Source organism: Daldinia childiae, assembly GCF_008694065.1.
Source record: "Daldinia childiae strain JS-1345 chromosome Unknown Scaffold2, whole genome shotgun sequence".
NCBI lineage: Eukaryota > Fungi > Ascomycota > Sordariomycetes > Xylariales > Hypoxylaceae > Daldinia > Daldinia childiae.
In genome coordinates, this window is record NW_022984643.1 from 1,070,141 (window position 1) to 1,089,218 (window position 19,078).

Here is a 19,078-nt window from a genome sequence, read left to right on the forward strand (position 1 = left end):
TAATATACATGCGTGCATATATGCCAAATTCCTAATTGGCGATTCCTATTCGCCTTCATTTTAATACCCGTGTTCAATCTTCTTTTAGATCGGCATACTTAACAAGTAACCTAGATGCTCACCCTATACACTTGTATAACACCTCACGTACGCCGGTCCCAAAATACGAGCAGTTACGTCTTCTGGTCTGCTTTGTTTTTACATTATCTTCTTCATGTCGCCTATTTCTTGCTTCATGCCCTCACGTCGGTGCCGTCAGCACCGGCATCACAGGCTCAAAGCTCCAATCGAAGTCATCCATGAATGTCCAATCTATATTCTGCAGGGCATCGGCGCTTCCTGCCATAGTAGCCGGCGTTTCACAGCCGTTCGTACCACCAGTAGCACCCGGTGCTGGAGTAGTACCAGAAGTGCCAGAGGCACCAGATGGCTGGCACTTGCAGCGGAGGGCGTTATGGCGCTGATCACTTTTCCAGCGGGTCATGCAGTCGAAAGTTACGCTGGCACTGAGGCGGTGCGAGAACGCCGACACGGGCTCCTCGCTCCACTGTAGTTGTGGGTATTGTTGCGGTTGCGGTTGAGTGGCGGCGGGGTCCCCATGCGCCAGCAGCCAGTCAGACCAGGACTCGAGGAGGTTTCCTAGGCGCATAGGCAAGTCGGATTCCATAATACTAGCACGCCGGGCCGCAGTGATGATGTCGGCTGCCGACCGCTCGGCGGCTTTACGGTCGATGAATGACATATATGATGACCGTAGAACTCGGTATACGATGCATCCTGCAGCCGCGAGCGCCCGGAGATGGAAGTGTGGTATATGCCGTAAGAACTGCACTTTATTGTCTAGTTCGAGGGACTCGTGGATCACAACCTGTGCTGTATTATATGTTCGTAGTATATTGCGTTTTAATGCGTCCGGGTTGTAGCCCGGAAGCGGCATCATATAGTACGTTTGTATTTCTAGCTGTACTAGCAACGCGTTGAATCGATCGAGGTCGCCTATATACAGTTAATTTCTAGAATATAATGATATAGTTGTGTCCTACGCGCACTCTTGGGACTTTGTTGGAGATGAGATACATACCTGCGCGTTCAGAGCATATAAGTCCTCTTACGGCGTTCCACTCGTCTTCGAGCAGCTGAACCAGCTTTGCCGAAACCCCTCGTGCATCTTCTAGGCTGACCGACATAGTTTTACTAACATGATTACAGAATTTCTGGCATTCGAGGAGAATACGAAAGTTGGAAGGAACTTGAAACGGTATCCTGCCATCGATGACATTCTGAATGGTCTGATTGAATAGGCAGCCTAGAGGCGGGAGACCTAAGAATGAAGACACCCTTTGAGAGACTATATTATATCCAGCCCACGTAAACGAGGCTTCTTCGTCTGTGAAGTTGTTCTGGAAGACGCCATGGCTATATTCCGGATGAGCCCCTTTCCCACAATGAATTCCCAGTTGAGCAGTTGCACTCATGCAAATGCTCGAAAATAGTGCGCACGGATCGTTCACGAACCGTACCTCTGGGAAGATCCAGGTGCAAAGCAAGATGAGGGCATTTATTGAAGGTAAGGGGAGGGGCGGATTAGCAATGGCTGAATATGCATCCCGCTTAATAGAATCTATCATGAAGGGAAATATGGTTGAGTTTTTAGCGTAGCGGCGTGTCGCTATGTAGATGATAGTCCAAAAAAGCAACGGACTAGTATCGTAGCATTTATTTGGGTCCTTGTGCCGTACGACTGGCATGTAGGGATGGTAATGTTCAAAATATCTAGGTATCATGTATTAGAGATACACACTTTTTTTTTTACGATCCGTGGTGGCAATGTACTCACTTTTGAAAATAATATTCAACATCTTCACCAGAAAATGGCTGTGATCCAAGAGCTCTAGGAAGTATGGGCTCAGCGGCCGGGCCCTGTATGAGCGGTATACTGGTGGGAGTATGTATTACTGAGGAGGGAGCAATTGTGGTGCTAATTGTTGTAGCTACTATAGCAGGGGCTCTGCCTTCTACGTCTGCAGAGACGCTTATTGGTGATGGAACTCCTAAGCGTGGTGGAACCGACTCTTTAAGAGGTGTGAGGACCTCATTCTGCGGAGAGAATCCTGTCGTTTGGCTTGGCAGCGAAGTTGATTGTCCACTAACACTCTGCTTGATAGATTGTATTTCCTGGACTAGCTCGTCTAACTTACTATTGTTCTATTTAGTAAGCCGATATGGAATAAGGAGAATATGGTTACCTTTTTCGGCTCACTCTCTTATGAGTCTTATCTACGACACACGTCAAGTGAAGCTTGGCACAGCGCTGGCACGGTTGAGCTGGGTTATGGCTGGGGTTGCAGCGGACCTATGAGAAAGATTAACATACCTAAAAAGTTCAAGTCAAGCAAGGGCTAGGACATACCTTCGCATCTCGGCAGCTGGTGCAAGCCGTATTTCGCTTTATTCGACTAGACATCGCATGAAGCGGCTGTGTTTCTTCATTGGTTTCCGGCATTGGCGCGGATGTTTTTACGGCTCCGGTAACACTATGTCACATCTACCGGGCCCGAAAAATTATTAAAATGGCGTCGCTGTCGGACGAGAAAGATCAATGAGGCCACAAGATAGATAGCCGACCGGCTACAGGTTTATACATAAAGAATCCGAAAGACGGATATAAGAGGGCTTAAGATTTAACGCCAATCCACGCTTCGGCAACAATTCGGTGCCGATCCTTGCCATTATTTATAGATGTATCCACCTAATCATCCGTTCTTTCTACACATAACTAGTACGAGAGTACCTACCTCTTATATTATACCTACATGTACCTACCTACATTAGGTATCTAGGCACCTTCCAGTCTTTCTTCTTACATCTTGTCAGCTACATACATCATATTGGAAAGTACCTACTTGAATCTCATATCTTAAGATGACCCATATAAATGAGCTTTAAGTTCATCATAAGGTAATCAATTAAACTGAAAGAGGGAAAATGTCTCCTCTACTCCCATTTTCTTTCCGCGATTCCTACCCACATTCCCCATCCTAGAATCTTCCCTACGATAGCCTTGCCGATCTGCTCTCTCGTCGTTGTCGCAGTTAACAAGCTAGGATCTAGCGGTTCTTTTAATGCTATGATCTCGAAGAAATCTACGAGAAGTTAGTCTTGAAGTTACGTCTAAGAGGTATTTAGATGAGCGGAATGAGAACCCCGGAACCTTACATCTATGTGGTCCGTGATTTAATAGTGGCCGAGGCGCGATGTAAACGCTGCCGTTTCTCGACCGTCCATAATGGAACCCGCCTTTGAGAAGCGCATTGCTAGGATCTTCTACTTCGAAGTCGGCGGGTTCAACACTTGTCTTCGTAGGTGGGATGCCTCCGTAGATGCTGTTATAATTCAGTCTTAGTTTCCTGCTAAGACCATATAGATTTACTTAAACACTCACCCGTGGCAGATAGGCGTTGGCAAAGGCGCATCTGGATCCTCCGAAACTAGTAACCACTCTTTCACTTGGTCTGCAATATGCGAAGGCGCCTCCCACCGCAAAGCAGGGAACTTGCCTATTCCGTCGTGCGTATACTCGACACCGAGCACCGAGTTAGTGGGGCCGCATTCCGGCGCTGTAACGGTGATCTCCTGCTTCTCCTGAAAGTCGGAGAAGGCAGGTCCCTTGAAGAAGCTTTTCGCATCGTGGCCCTTTGCGTTCTTAAAAAGCCATGACAATGAGACTTCAATGAGGGCTGTCATTTCACCTAATTTGTACTTTGTGCTTGTGTAACTGCACGGTGTTATATCTTGGCACGGACCGAATTTAGGCGATGGTATTATTCGTCCTAAAACCTATGGGGATCAACCTTGTTTGTTTTTTTTGTTTTTTTTTTTAGAAAATAAAAAATAAATAAATACTGATTACAAGGTTAGTGAGATATATACCTGCATTCTAGTAGTTAGAGGCTGACAAAATGCGCCAGACATTAGTAGGTAGAAGAAGCTTCATTTTATACATAGAAGACTGAGGATTGAACCCCCCGACTAGCTGGATTTCGGAGCCGATGACGCTTATGGTATGTCATTCCAACGCCAAGCAATATTATCAACAAACATCACCCCTGAAAAAAACAAGGCTTCCATACATAAGCATCTCTAAATTGGTGGTTCCTGCATTCGATCAACCGGATAATTACCTTATATCAATACAGCCAACACTTCCGACCATGGCAGGGGTGCTTTTAAACATCGACTGGCGGTCGTTATTAGGCAGAGATGCCTCCCCCGCGACCGAACCTGAGCTTGAGCCCGTGTTCGAGCCCGTGTTTGAGCCTGTGGAAGAACCCGCGTTGGAACCTGTGTTAGAGGAGCCCGTGTCCGTGCCTACGCCCGAAATCGCCACACCCGAGATTATCGCGCCTGAGGTTGAGGTAAACTTCGAGCCTTTACATCCGTACCATCCCTTGGGTGTGACTATCCCGGGTTACGCGTCTAATGAAGCATCTGTTCCTGTGCTGTTAGCGTCACTGAGTGGCATGGTAGTATTTGCACTCTTAGGGGCTTCCGCGATAGCATTAAGGGTAAACCCAAAATTGACAAAAACCAATTTGATTCGGTTTTGCTGGTTTATTCTGAGTAAGTTGCTTACTGAACCCACGCTCTTGTGTTTAACCGGGTCTCTTGTTTACTGACTTGACTGGAATTTATAGATGGTTGTTTGCACTGCTTTTTTGAAGGTGAGTTTATTACTTTACGTCACTGCACAACGATCTGGTCTCAGTCTATATGCAAACGATAGAAAGAATCCGCGTGCACAACACGATTTTTATATTTTAAGGATCATTTAACTAAGTCTATCTTTACAAGGATATTTCGTCTTCAATCACGCTACCGTTGCGTCGTCACAAAATGTATTCGCCCAGCTATGGAAGGAGTACGCGCTGTCGGACTCACGTTACCTAACGTCCGATTTCTTCATTCTGAGTATTGAGAGTCTTACGATGGTGAGTAGCAACCCAAGCTAGCCTGACCGGGCTTCGGCGTACAAACGTTATGGTATGAAAATGAATGCTCATTATAGGTGACAGTTTATCCTGGGACCTCTCTGCTTCGCCAACGCCGTTGCTATCGTCCGAGGGAGCCCCACTCGACATGCGCTTCGCATTGTCGCGTGTATAGCACACTTATACGGCGTAGCTTTATATTACGTTACAAGCCTCTCCGAGATTTACTTCACGGGCCGTTCCCACAGCCGGCCCGAGGCCTTATACTTTTGGGTTTACTTCGTTGGGTTTAACTTACCATGGGCCATCATCCCGGCAGGTCAGTTCTCAAACCAAAGGCTTCTTTATGAGTCAAATTAAACGTCATGGCTAACCCTATTCGTCAGTTCTCTTATATGATAGCGTTAGAACTATAACTGCGGCGATAGGAGCCTTGGAAAAGGTAGATGTCACTCTAAATGCTTATCATCGTAGACAGGGCGGGGTAAACGGCGTTTCCGAGCCTAAAAAGACGAGGTGAATTGGGTAGTAATTGGGTTAAAAGTGACCAACGAATCGTTTTATAAAGTACCGAGCCTCAGCGTGTAAATTGCTACGTTCTTATAAGGTTTTTTTTTGGGCGGATTTTATGTAGTTTAATGTACTTCTCGTCCAACAAATTAGCATAAAATTAAACCAAATAGATGTGATTGAGTTTTGTTTATGAATATTGATATAGTATGTTGGCGTTTAACTGCGCTAGCCTACTCCAGTTCTAAGGTGCTTCATTGTAGTGAGCTGGGACGTCATGAATACTGTTACTGGATCCCCGTAGTCAATGCTGTGGGTGGATAGAAAATGAGGCAGAAGAAAGAGTACCAAAGTATCACTTCTTATACCCTAGGTAGGTATTCCGATCATCAATAGCTAGATGAGCAACATGCAGAAATCCCCAACGTTGCGTCGCACACTAAACTATTACTATATGCACTAGGAAGGTAGGGCTCCAAGATTATAAATCGCTGAAAGCCGGGGTGCGTAATTTTCTCTCACGATTCTCTTCTTTTATTCATAAAAAAAAAAAAGAAGAAATCTCTTTCAGAATGAATCTCTATTAGTAGTAATAATTTCTTTCGCCATAGTATAAGTTCGTGGGTTGGTATCATCGCGTAATATACATCTCATCTCACGTATTTGTTCATAAACCGCTTGTGGAAATCGGACCGCAGGAGATCCTATATACAATGTCAGTTATCAGCAACGAAATGAAACAAGTTTTTAAGACCTACGTTGATGAACTCCTTTCTCTTGCCTTTGTCCTCCGTTCCTCTCGCTTGGTTCTTGAAGACGACATCATCGTCCCACCTGTAATAGGTCAATTAGCACAATGCTACAATAAATAGGTTCTCGTGGACATTTAATATACCTCCGCTTCATGTTGAAGTTCTTGGGATTTAGCAACGGGTTGCCCAGCGCAATATCCCGCTCTCGTTCGGCTTCTTCAGCTGCAGCCTTTTCGCGTTCCTCCTTCTCGCGTTTCTCAGCTCGCTCGCGTCTAATCTTCTCGAGCTCGCGCTGTAGCTCCGCTTCTTCATCCTCATCGTCGTCGCTGTCCTCTTCGCTATCATCTTCATCTTGTTCTGAATCCGAATCCGCATCTACATCTCGGGACTCTTCTAATATGCGCCGCCGTTTCGCCTCTGGGTCTTCCTCGCCTTCACCATCCCCATTTGATCCCGAATTCAACGCTAACGGTCGCTTCGAAGCATTGTTGGTTGCGGGTGCCGCCTCGTTGGTTTCCCCGGCGACATCGGGAAGCGCGCCGCCGTTTTGCTTCGCGAAGTGGGCGGCTTCGGCGGCGAGAAGCTCGGTTCGTAGGTCGCGGGGCTGGTCGGCATCTCCTCCTTGTCCGGGTTGTCTGAATTTGAGCTGGGTATGAGCAGGTAGGAGCCGTTGGTGGTAGGCCGGTCCTCGAAGAGCCTCCTTTCCACGTGCCTAATATATACAATTAGCAATTATTTAATTATAGCTAAGAAAAAGTTAAATATACCGGGTCGAAAGTAGGTCTATGTGCTGTAGTCATCTTCGATTATATTATGATATCAACCCCGTTACTATTAATGAGAAGTTGTAGATGAAAAAGTACGTGAAGCTTTTAAGTGTTGTTTGTTACAGGTACTTGGAGGTTGAGGCTCCAGTTCCAATGCGCGGTCCCACTAATAAAAGGATTAGCTGCAGAGTCGGCATTTAACTGTCCCAAGACCCGATCTTGCATGGGCTAAGTACATATTTTGTATGATCACCGCCCGGCAGAATTTCTATTGGAATTTTGAAGCTCTCAATCATGAATATGCACAAGAACCAAACACCCCACTATCTCTCTGAAGTTGCTGCTACATTAAGTAGGTATTTAAATCGGTACAAATAATGAGGTGAAACAAGATCAATTATACATTTTACTTATAATCTTCCCTTTCACTATGCCTCGAGAGGCTGAACCTTCACTCAATGAGCGCACTTTCGTCGTGCAGGCGTTACAAGAAGGCCTGCGCATCGACGGCCGCGCCTTCGACCAATATCGAAAGCTCGAGCTTAAGTTTGGTGACCAATACGGAGTTGCAGATGTAACTCTTGGAAAGACAAGGTAGTTTATATACTTTATATACACCTAAATTCTCTATAATAACGCCAACGTAACTAGGATACTTGTCAAGGTCTCGGCCGAAGTCACAACACCTTACACGGACCGACCCTTCGACGGCATCTTCACTATCACGACAGAACTTAGCCCCATGGCATCGCCCGCTTTCGAAGTTAATCGACCGACAGAAACAGAAGTTCTATTATCGAGACTGCTTGAAAAGACCGTCCGCCGATCGAATGCTCTCGATACCGAGTCGTTGTGCCTCGTCGCCGGGCAAAAATGTTGGTCTATAAGAGTTGACCTACATGTGCTCTCACACGATGGTAATCTAATCGACGCCTCATGTTTCGCGGTAGTAGCAGCATTGCGCCACTTCAGGAAACCAGATACAAGCATGGAAGGAGGGAATTTAACTGTATATACTCCCGCCGAACGAGAACCTGTGCCATTGAGCTGGCTGCATTCGCCGTTTTGCGTTACATTTAGCTTTTATGAAGGAGAGATCACATTATTGGACGCAAATCTCCTGGAGGAACAATTGAGGGTGTCTAGCTGCACGATCAGTCTCAACAGACACGGGGAAATATGCCAAATCGCAAAGCTGGGTGGCACCCCTGTAGAGGCGGCCACGCTGCTCCAGTGCACAGCCGTCGCTCTCAACAAGGTCAAGGAGTTCTCGACGTTATTAGATCAGAAGCTAGCCGAGGACTCGAAGCGGAGGAACAAAGGCGGACTCCTGGCAGAATTGTCCGCGGAGAACGAGAGATAGCAGACGGGGGCTACTCCCACAGATGACCCAAAAATAAAGATACCCATGATGAACTCAATGATAACTCCCATCCTAGTACGCCTGTTCCATGACGCTGAATACAAACCAACCAAAGGCCACTTTACCTGAATATCACAACGTTACGTAGAGCCTTTCCCTTCCCTCACCGCATCACTGGCGGTCTTGACTCTTTATTCCATTTAACCCTCGACCTAACCCAATCAATCGCTTCCCTCACACCTGTGCCCGTCAGAGCGCTCACCGGCAGCACCCGGGAATCGCGTATACTCGACGCCTTCTCGCCCTCGAACACCTTCTTCACCAAGCCCTCCTTTATGCGCACGACCTCGACGCAATCCTCGCGATCCTGCTTATTCGCCAATATCAAAAGCGGCACGCCCTCCGTCTCGGAATTCTGCAGCACATCCTCGAGCACGAGGCGACACTCATCAAGGCGGCCGGAACCGTCGTGCTCGAGTGATCCGTCCCCGATATCGGTGCTGTCGATGATGAAGACGATGGCGTGGCAGCTGGCGTAGTAGCTCTGCCACAGCTTGCGAAGGGTCATCTGGCCGCCCACGTCCCAAATCTTGAGGTACATGTCGGGCAGGGTGAGAGTGGACACGTTCTGGCCTACGGTCGGCACGGTCTTGAGCTTGGGGTCTGGGTGCTCGGCTAGGAAGAGCGATTTGGCCTGCTCGTGGAATGTCGTCTTGCCCGCATTGTCCAGCCCCAGGAGGATCACAGAGTATTCCTCCTGCCGCCGCGCGAGCAGATACAGCGACTTGGCGAGATGGTACATGGCGCGGGTGGTTTATTTGAGTCGAGTCGGAATGGGTTAGATTAGATTAAGTGGGAAAGCAAACGTTAGCCCGCGGGGAGAGCTTTGAGGTAATGTTTCAGAAGGGCTGGCCAATGATGCGTCGTGTGATTCGGGTTGGAATGATTGCCTGTAATGTCGAAATTACGAGTACGGAATACCTGAGTACATTAGGTACTGTGATATGACATTTAGGCTAATCCTATATGGGTTAGATAGCTAGGTATAGTCTGAATGAACTAAGCGCGCGGCTGCGGGGTATCATTGGCTGGATAAGTATAGGTAGGTACGCTGTACCTGCAGAATAGAGGCTTGTGATGCATACATTCGGTAGGTTAGGTACCTACATGACATAACATATAGTTACACGGAAAGGTAATATTATAAGTCTTAAAAAATATCAATACTAAATTATTTCAAGATATTCGTTTGCAAAATTAAGTATTATGATAGTTCAAGTAGTTAGAAAATATGCATTCAATGACATGGAATGATATATCTTAGGTATGTGATGAGTTATAAGAGATGAGCTGGTGTTGAGAGAGTATATCAAGCTAAACTATTATTGAAAGTGACACATCAGCACCCAACGAAGGAACAACAACAGCCATCGTCATTAGGCATATACACTTCACAAAAAATTTTCATACAGCAAAGCAGCGCATAAAGATTATAAAAACCTTCATAAACCGACCCATTCTCGCTACGGTTGGTGAAACTATAACGGAATATAACATCTCATAAAATTACTAACCTATAGTTAGTTACCCTGACTTATACCTTTTTCAGTCTTGTTCATTCCATTGATACGGTTTATTCATATACGCTATATTATTCAGCTATACGAACAAAATACTTACGCGGGGTATGTAATGTTGCTTTTCGACTTCCTGCGCAGGATTGTTTCTTGTTGAAACCTCTCGATTTTCTCATCCAATAGCAATAAAAAACATGGCGTCATATTAACTCAATTAATTTCTGCGCGGTTGTTTCCCCGAGCTTCTCTAGCTCCCAGCCACGAAGCGACAACCTATAGAGATGCACAGAGATGCCACTTCAACCCTTGTAAGCTCTCTTACAAGTCCTTCGGCTACGGTTACGGTTACGGTTGCGGTTGCGGTTGCGGTTACGTGTAATTACTTAGCTTCACTCTTCAAGTATTGGCTTCATTATGTCTCCTGTGCCGTTCCAGCATCCGGTGAGGTATGTATAGGTTGTTAAGCCCTGTTTATTTATGAGCCGACTAGTTAATGATGTTGATTTCAGGTATACTCCGCTGGCGGTGGTTGGTACCTATATTACGGCGATAGTTTACTTGACGTATGCAATCGTTGTTGGGCTCTATGCATCGTATAAGTCCTTAGGTCCAGCTCAAGACACACGATCACGTTACGCGCAGCGCAGGAAACTAGTTCCTATCTTTTTAGGACTTGCTGCCGTGGCTTTTTCTTTGGCCACTTATAACTCTGTGGCGTCTGCTGTCTTGTCGTATAAGACATGGGCGCATGAGCATGGTGTCAACCAACGAGAACGGTATTTACTTATTACTCTAATTCTATACGTTATCTCAGTGTCTAATGTACATATAGCTATATCCTCGCTGAGAAACTTGTCCTTACACCTCGGGACTTGAGAAGATCGAACTCCCTTTATATCACCCAGTGGTTGAGTGACACTCCCATCTTCTACGATGCGCTGGAGATTGTCGCCGAGAAAGCCCGTCGCTTTTGGTGGGGGCAACAGATTGATCTCGCAACAGTAGCGTTTAGCATGTTATTATCGATCGAGGGGCGACGACGAAATATCCCCCTGACAGCTTCGTTTCTGATCTTAGCTCACCTTGTCAGCCTGTCGTTTGCGCAGAATCTATTCTACGTTGCTCTTCTCTTAACCCCTTCGCCATTACCTCCAGGAAGCGAGAATTTTGAGATACCAGTCGTACCTGTCCTTTCGACGTTAATTTGGATCCGCGACAAAGTCATTGCTCCAAAACCAAAGAATTGGCATTTGCGCCCTCGCATACTCTTCACAGTATTAGCCTTGAATTATCTTTCAATATTTCTACTTCCTTATGCTGCGGACACACATTCGTTTGTAAATGTGGTCCATCTCGGTCGAGCGTCGACTTTCTTACCCCTTATATTGCCGGCAATTGCGCCGGTAAGCTGGGGTACCGTCTACTTACACCCTCACGACGCTTATGACTCGTTCAAGACAATATTTCGGACCATTTCCGTTGTGTCTTTTGCATTACACGCAAAGTCTAGCATTGAAGGGCTCTGCTACAATATTCCCGACTCCCATCATCATCGCCATAGTATCTTCCTCCCCTGGAATATCGAAGAGCGCACCAATTGGGAACGCAGTACTACGGCATTTGGCAAAGTTTTAGGTTCCCTCTACGACCACCCTGCCGTAAACGCTGTTGGATGCGATGTTCTAGTCTGCACGATTAGCCTTGGTCTGTGGGCTGCTGTACGTGCTATAAGCGTACAAGACATTATCGCATCAGCTGTTCCGACTTTCAAATTCCGTCTCAGAGCTAGGCGCGTCGTCGAGGATAAGATCTTCCGTATGCCTCGTATGCCTTATAGTCCTTATACACCCACTAGAGGGAGTTACGACTATCCCGAATATCGCACATCGGAACATTCGATGACTCTTAGAAGTCAGAGTAGACCGGGCCTACCGGGACTAAGGAGTTCGTCAAGGTTAAGAAATGCGTCAAGACTAAGGAGCGAATCCAATGTAAGAAGTTCATCAAGAATAAGAAATTTGTCGAGGGTGAGAAATGATTCGAGAGTAAGAAATACGTCAAGAGTAAGAGACACTTCAAGAGTAGGAAGCGTGTCTAGAATAGGAAGTGTTGCGAGCTCGTGCACACCTAGTGAGGATGGAACTGTGACTCCCGGGCGAAGACGAGGACGGGCAAGGGTGTCTAAGAAACACGAAGACGAAAAAGCATATCGACCTACCATGTTCTCGCCTAGATCCTCTGTGGAGTCGGACCTCTTACCGGCTACCGAGTCAGATTGGGACTCTGGGGCTGTAGCTTGGGGCATGGTTGCATTTGCTGGGCTCGGTTCGGCGTCCGCGGGTGTGCTTGGAGGGGAATGCATTGCGAGATGAGAGACGAATGAATAGGATAGGTTGGGGGTATTATGAGGAGTTTGGAATGATGATGAGAGTAATGAGGCAAAACAGGGTTTGGGGGGTATATTGGAGGTATTGGGGCGGGTAATGATTGGAAGCGGTTTATGAATTACGAATAACACTCAGCGTAGCGGTCATGGCTGAGTGTTTATATACCTAGGAGGTAGATATTAAAGTTAACAATTCTCATCTATGGTATTGATGCCGTGTACGTATATACTTAAGTACCTAGTTTAGGTACACTGGTACACTTATAACAGTACCAGCCGCCATCTACTAACCATCACGCACCTTGTTGCCGCTGCACCTGACCTCTCAGGTGGCAGAAACCCAGGCAACGAGATACATCTGCCAAAGTACCTACCCATGAAATAAAGGTTATATATCCTAACTGCAAACCAACTTTCAACCGACGCCCCTCGCCTGGGCGACTTGAGGTTAGAGAAAACCCCACTGTGGTGTCTTATGCTGGACCATTCTTCCCAAAAAAAAGAATGTGACTTGACAGCAGATGCCAAACGAAGCCGGTTTTTCGTAGGTCTCTGATTCGAATCCCCTGCCCCTATCCGAGGGGGTTCGAATCTGGGACTGAGCTTTTTTGTAAATTCTTTTTTTTTAATAGAATTCTTTTAGAATTTCCTTTTTCTTTTTAATCAACCCTCCTTCCTTTCCACCTTTGCCCTTGCCTATCTACTTACTATTCTCCAAGTCGTACTATTATTGCATGCATGCACTATTTCTGCCTGACGAAAGAGCCATCCATCATGTCCGCAACTACCTTCTCTATGCTTGATAAGTTCAAGCTTCAAGTACGCCCCGGCATCTCTCGCATTACCTATTGCTTCCTCGAAGCACCCAACTTAACAGAGCTGAAAAGTTACCCAGAACTTCGTCGATATTGTCTATACCAAGAACCTCAACCGCAGAGCCAGACGCTGAGCTATATATAACCAACCCAGTTTGATCTAATCATCGCCACCATGGACATGGACATAGACCTATCACGATTCGTGGAATGTAAGTGGTACTTACAACTACTCCTATTGCTTTCACTCAATACAATACTAATACCGAGAAGCGGCCGAAACCCCAGAGCCCAGGGAATGTAAATTCCAAAGCCTTCATCGAGATATTCGCTGCCGCATCTACTGGTATTACCTATACCAGGAAGGCTCTCGCATTCTTACAGTCCCCCCTCCCGCAAACATGGTCCCCCCTCCCCCAGACATGGACCCCCATTCCGCCGACCTTGGCCGCCGAGGATACTATTATCGTGGCTGTAGCTGCAATGCATTATCCTATGCACAAAGGCTCAGAACTCGGGATACGATTATCGACATTAATCTAGCCTACACTTCCAAGTTCTTCAGCCACGAGGTCCTCACTTGCATGTATAGCAAAATGGTATGCCACAGCTAGCTAGCTTTCTTCCCCCTTCCTCCTTTCTCCTCCCCAAACCGCAAGCCGCAAGCTAGACGCTAACCTCGCACCACACACACACAGACCTTCGTCTTCCAGTGCACCTGCAGCATCCTCTACCACATATCGACCAACAACATACTCTCCGACTCTCTAGAGCGCATCAAATTCTTCTGGGCCGGGCACATGTCTGACGAGGCCTTCGTCGCGCTAAGCCAACTGCCGCTACGGCGTCTAACGGCCGTGATCGGGGACTTCACAACGCGATTCCTCACCAGCCAGGAGACCATATTCCGACGGTATTTCCTGCGGCCGACAATCCACATAACGCAGGCTCTCGGGCTACCCGAGCTGCTCCAGCTGCGCGACCTCGAATCCGTCCGCGTCGTGTGCTACGGCTCCGCGTATATCCTAATGTCCGAGGACGACCGCCTAGGCCTGGAGCATCTCTTACGCGAGTTCCTTACTAGAAGACGAGTGAAAACCGAGGACGAATATGCGAGCGATTGATAGGTAAAGTTGTCTAGAAAGGCTACGAGTGAGCGCCAATGGGTGTTAGAATTAGAAGTCTCGCCTACCTGGATATAAACACCAAGTATGTTGATGGTGCAGCATGGTTGCAATTGGTATCCAGCGCATACAAAAGGTAACGGAGTCACAAAAGCAAGGCAAAATAGGTTATGTTTCCTGTACGGTGGTTCGAGGACGTTTATAGCATGGCATTACGAACAAGGAATGGGGTCTTTTATTTTCGCCCTTTAAGAGCAGAGGTTTAATGTGTCGTTGCGCACGAATCACTCTGCATTGGCTAGGTATTCTAGTAATAAAATTATAACTGGTGTAGTAGCATCCTCCTCTTTTACCCCTTTTATCCCATGTGTACTACTATAAGGTCAGATAATCGCCCAAGAAAAAAAGGGGCTAAAATTATTCAGGTAGGACAGAAAGTATAATAACACCTAAATCACATTAAACATGAATAGAAAAAAAAAAAAAGAAAAAAAAACCATATGAAAAGAACAAAAAAGAAAAAATAATGGCCCAGGCAGGATTCGAACCTACGTCACTCCAGAGTCCATCATCGGCTCTATTTCTAATCCAAGGAACCTGTAAACACCACCCAACCCATTCTATGGTGCCTCAGGAAACCAGAGTGTGTTACCACTACACCACCGGGCCTTGTTTCTTAGTGATAGTTTGGTCGGCAATTACGACCTTTAACGTGCCCGCCGATTAGGACGATTAGTGGGTACGTAGGTACGTGAGTCGCGGTGCGCGTTGTTCTTGCTACGATGCGCGCGAGGAAGGTACCTAACAGGTGCTGCTGGCCCGTCAAAGACATACGGGCATAAAATGTGATTTGTAAGTAAAAAAACCGATAGATAACGGTCAGATAATTAACAATAGAGCACCAAAATTTAATAGGGGAACAACACGAGTATATATATAATACCAAGTACTAAGCCCCTTTATCCATATAGTATCTCCATCTCCTTATAATAATACTTCACCAATCCTTCTAATATGCGCCCATGTTCATCAGACCCAATACCACCAATGCCACCAATGCCACGTATCCGCAACATAACATTCAAGCCCGCGATGTTACTGCTCCGCTGTATAATATGTTTGCAGCCCATAGCCAGGAAAGTATTCCCACAGCCTTCCGTGCATCCAACCCGCGAGCACATATTCTAGTACTTTCCCTTGTAGCTGCCGCAATTAGGATGAATGTAATAGTGAGTACCACCGTTTCGACAAACCGCCCCTAGCGGCCTTCCCAATATCCTATGAAAAGCTTTGCTGTAGCATCCCCGCCAAGCCAAATGTGATACTGTAAGATGTATGTTTCTAGCGAGATACGGCCGAGGAGGTTGGGTAAGTAAAGACACCTATCTCTTAACATGCGATGAGAGTTTCTGAGCACTATAAAAGATAGTATCGGGATCCAGGATATGAACGGGTGAATTTGATTGTATGCCTGCTTCTCTTGCAGATAAGTTTGGGTGACGTAGAAGAATGTTATAGTGCTCCCTACACAGACGATAGCTAGCCATAGTGTGAATCTTAGAGTGAAGATCGCTCCAACCCAGCCGAATTGAAGGAAATTTCGCTCTCTGCGAATAGAGGCGCGATGGGTAAGAGCCGCTACAATAATCCCGATGAATGTAATGTAGCGGTCTAGACGCAGCCTAAAACGCATTTCTTCCACATCTATGGATATGTAGAAGACATCATGTATGAATCCGGTAACAGTTTCAAGAATGCCAGGGGAAAGTATAAAGATATTGGTCAGTCTAATTGTTATCGCTATTTTCAAAAGTAACCAACGCAGATCGCGATTGTAGCTTTTGAAAAAACGAAGCATCGCGTATAAAACAAGATACCAGAACGTGACAACGGGGGCAAAATAATACGACGTATATGTTGTCCTCATTACGTACGATAGGAAGACACTCAGAAAGTTCAAACGGCATAGAATCTCCATGACGCGATTCAAAGAAAAGTCGTTCGTTTCGAGAAGATATAGCGTGTGAGCGTAGCCGGATATGTAGAGGTATCCGGAGATAAATAGTCGGATGATCTTATACACCCAAAGAGCCTGAGATGCATAGTGATAGTGATAGAGCAAGATAATCCCTTGCATTAAGCCTTTGATCTCGTTAGACTGATTCCGCGATAGATATCCTGGACCACGATAGTATCGAGCATCGCGTTTGGACGATGAAAGACCATCTGTCTGCTGGGGGGCTTTCCTTGATGACAATACACTGACCACTAGCCATATAAGACAAGCCGCGACGAAAGCGTTTTGCTCATAATGGCGTTCAGCTCTTATTAAGTAGTAAGTCCCATCGGCGTACCAACACCATAGGAGGGTAGCAAGAACGTTTTTAAGGATTTCGGTGAATTGAACGACTCCTGAGCTACCTGCGGTCTCCAAGTGACGGCGCGCACCAGCGACGAACCCCGCTGAAGTTCCAAATAAAACGAAGACTATCAAAGCAGCATAGTTCGGCGGAGTAACGGCGCAGCATGTGCCTTTGAAAGAGCGTGAGCGGGCGCTTGCTGCTGGGTTGCAAAGTGCGTTAAAAGCAATGTTTAGTTTAAGTGCTGCCATACTGTCTGACGCATGCAAGCCGTCTATATCGAAATCCCTTTTAGACAAGGTGGGAATTCGGTTGTATACCCAAGGAATATACGACAGATTATTCGGGAAGACTTGTGAGAGATAGTTATTCATGGTCTCAATCCGCTCCGGCGTAATGCTCTTAGACCGATTCGGAGCTAGGTTGCTGTAATCTGGGATCCCTACTGGTGTTAGAAAAATCCGGTTTGGAATATCGTCGGGGCCACGAGTCGTTTCCATTGCTAGTGATATGTTGTTATCAAGGCTAGGTGATAAGTACGGCACGACGCCGGTGACCGCGCGCTTAAACAGGTTCAGATAGTCATCTCCGCCGTATCGAGCAGCCCAGAGTCCAGGAGCACCCAAGATAACGAGCATAGGTGACAATTCATCCATCCCCACAATGGCTTCCACATCTAGGGATGTAGATAAAGCGTGAAAGCTCTTGAGTACATCGTGCAGGACGGTAGAGTTTAGCCAGGGATCCCAGATAAATTCCAGTTGGACATTATCAGCCCGAAACGAGATATCGTGATGCTTGCCGTTCGATTGAAGTAGGCGTTTTATCCTGGTTTCGGACTTGCGGTGAGCAACTTGCTTAGTAGCAGCCCAGAAAAGCTGGCGGATTGTAGAATCGCCGATGAAGACAACTTTTCGATCATTGAGGCATCCGTGAAGAAAATCTGCAGTATGCTCAACCATACGACAATCTTTTGGTTCCCATCGTCTCGAGCCGTCCGGAGCCAAAGGCGACCACGTTCCATTATTCAGGAGAGTTAGGCAACGATGGGGATCATTTTTACCTATGAAACTATTAGAATGAATTCCATAAAAGGCCAGAAGCTGTCGACTATCTGAGTACTATGCTCGTACCATATGTAGCGTGGATATTCTGCGTGGTAAAAGTAAGAAATGCGATAAAAAGCAAAGCATAGTTAGCTAGTTTTGACGAAGTGTCCGGCATTATGACCCAAGAAAGCAGCCAAAAAAAGGTAGACTCGTTTTTATTTTTGGTTTGATGAAGTTTTATTTAATAGAGAGGATGAGTTTTGGACAAGGCATAGATCTATGTTATTAACCTAAACCCGAGTGTTCCTTCCAGTCTCTCAACGGAGTTTCTCAATTTGGTAGCTCTTTCTCTAAGTGTAATAACCAAGTAAATGATATTAATAATATCTAAGTAAAGACCTACATTCTCGAGCTTAATCGAAGCTTGATGTAAGACGGGACCTGGTGTAAGTTGAACATCTAATGTACCTAAGGTAGTTACTAAATTACCTATAAAGTAATTAATTATCCTCCCTTTTTCTCCTTTTTCTCTCATATTATGAGCCACAGAGACATATAAAATGGAAACAGTCATCATAAAATAGTGTTGCAATTATTCGATTAGTACCTAACGAAGTACATATCCATCTCCTTGGTGAAGTCGGGAAGCATTCCGCAGGGAATCACTTAGGGGGTGGCTAGTAAGTAGTATGGCTTAGGTACCTGACTTGTGGCTGTGTCTCACCCCCACAAAATTGCTGAGAAATTTCTCTACCGACAAATTCTGTATTTTACCTAAACTTCCTTCAATATAATCATACGGCACACCTTCCGAGTGTCGATAGTCATCATTCTCCAAAGCCTGTTTCCTTTGAGCAAAATGAATAAATAGTGCGAACTCTAATAAATTATAGAAGCAAGGCGCAATCTCAAATAGGTAAGAAGAAGGCACTATTACAGTCTGTTCTATGTAGGTTATCGCATCCTAAAAGGCAGCCATCACGATTATAATCATCTTCGAAAGAGTTATCCAAGAATCATGAAATATAAAATCGTCTTTTGCCAATGCTCGGTCAGGCTTGATTCCACGCCTGATCTCGAGCCGGATACCTCGCTTGAGTGTATGAGACAAGAGTAAAATACAACGATCTTTGAGTACGGAACCTCCCGGCGAAAAGCGTCGAGGCTTTCGTAATTTATCTGTTGCAACATCAAATACATGTTCATCAATATCGTTAACTTGATATTAGGCCTATTACTACCTTATATAGACATTATCATCAATGAGCTTCACATTTCAATTTGAACCATATTACCATCTCAATCCCAAGAAACTTATCGAACCATTATCATGTTACAGTTTGAGGATCTCTAATCAATATTCTGAAAGATATTTGAGACTACCCGT

The 19,078-nt window shown here is 45.9% G+C and overlaps 8 protein-coding genes across 9 annotated transcripts; 3 read left to right on the forward strand and 5 right to left on the reverse strand.

Annotated features, from left to right (window-relative positions):
• Positions 1 to 241: 241 nt before the first annotated feature.
• On the reverse strand, positions 242 to 940 carry GL218_01197 (uncharacterized protein; the record flags this gene model as incomplete). Its single annotated transcript, XM_033577653.1, has 1 exon — positions 242 to 940. One exon carries the CDS (start codon positions 938 to 940, stop codon positions 242 to 244), a length of 699 nt encoding a protein of 232 aa, XP_033438333.1.
• Positions 941 to 2,994: 2,054 nt separating this feature from the next.
• Positions 2,995 to 3,744, reverse strand: GL218_01198 (uncharacterized protein; the record flags this gene model as incomplete). The annotated part of the gene is made up of 3 exons (XM_033577654.1): positions 2,995 to 3,143; positions 3,217 to 3,383; positions 3,443 to 3,744. The coding sequence occupies 3 exons, from the start codon at positions 3,742 to 3,744 to the stop codon at positions 2,995 to 2,997; spliced, it is 618 nt and encodes a 205-aa protein (XP_033438326.1).
• Positions 3,745 to 4,211: 467 nt separating this feature from the next.
• On the forward strand, positions 4,212 to 5,508 carry GL218_01199 (3-beta-hydroxysteroid-Delta(8),Delta(7)-isomerase; the record flags this gene model as incomplete). Of its 2 annotated transcripts, XM_033577656.1 has the most annotated exons (5): positions 4,212 to 4,620; positions 4,695 to 4,721; positions 4,852 to 4,988; positions 5,073 to 5,307; positions 5,375 to 5,508. In XM_033577656.1, the coding sequence occupies 5 exons, from the start codon at positions 4,212 to 4,214 to the stop codon at positions 5,506 to 5,508; spliced, it is 942 nt and encodes a 313-aa protein (XP_033438325.1). The 2 variants fall into 2 exon arrangements, with proteins under 2 accessions (XP_033438325.1, XP_033438324.1); XM_033577655.1 differs by lacking the exon at positions 4,695 to 4,721.
• A 640-nt stretch (positions 5,509 to 6,148) lies between these two features.
• On the reverse strand, positions 6,149 to 7,050 carry GL218_01200 (Pre-mRNA-splicing factor cwc15; the record flags this gene model as incomplete). Its single annotated transcript, XM_033577657.1, has 4 exons — positions 6,149 to 6,202; positions 6,257 to 6,332; positions 6,394 to 6,962; positions 7,018 to 7,050. The coding sequence occupies 4 exons, from the start codon at positions 7,048 to 7,050 to the stop codon at positions 6,149 to 6,151; spliced, it is 732 nt and encodes a 243-aa protein (XP_033438266.1).
• A 397-nt stretch (positions 7,051 to 7,447) lies between these two features.
• On the forward strand, positions 7,448 to 8,380 carry GL218_01201 (Exosome complex component rrp45; the record flags this gene model as incomplete). Its single annotated transcript, XM_033577658.1, has 2 exons — positions 7,448 to 7,611; positions 7,669 to 8,380. 2 exons carry the CDS (start codon positions 7,448 to 7,450, stop codon positions 8,378 to 8,380), a joined length of 876 nt encoding a protein of 291 aa, XP_033438265.1.
• Positions 8,381 to 8,543: 163 nt separating this feature from the next.
• Positions 8,544 to 9,182, reverse strand: GL218_01202 (ADP-ribosylation factor-like protein 3; the record flags this gene model as incomplete). The annotated part of the gene is made up of 1 exon (XM_033577659.1): positions 8,544 to 9,182. The coding sequence occupies one exon, from the start codon at positions 9,180 to 9,182 to the stop codon at positions 8,544 to 8,546; it is 639 nt and encodes a 212-aa protein (XP_033438268.1).
• Positions 9,183 to 13,559: 4,377 nt separating this feature from the next.
• Positions 13,560 to 14,282, forward strand: GL218_01203 (uncharacterized protein; the record flags this gene model as incomplete). Its single annotated transcript, XM_033577660.1, has 2 exons — positions 13,560 to 13,757; positions 13,857 to 14,282. The coding sequence occupies 2 exons, from the start codon at positions 13,560 to 13,562 to the stop codon at positions 14,280 to 14,282; spliced, it is 624 nt and encodes a 207-aa protein (XP_033438267.1).
• A 1,258-nt stretch (positions 14,283 to 15,540) lies between these two features.
• Positions 15,541 to 17,866, reverse strand: GL218_01204 (putative O-acetyltransferase CAS1; the record flags this gene model as incomplete). Its single annotated transcript, XM_033577661.1, has 2 exons — positions 15,541 to 17,705; positions 17,776 to 17,866. The coding sequence occupies 2 exons, from the start codon at positions 17,864 to 17,866 to the stop codon at positions 15,541 to 15,543; spliced, it is 2,256 nt and encodes a 751-aa protein (XP_033438270.1).
• Positions 17,867 to 19,078: the final 1,212 nt, after the last annotated feature.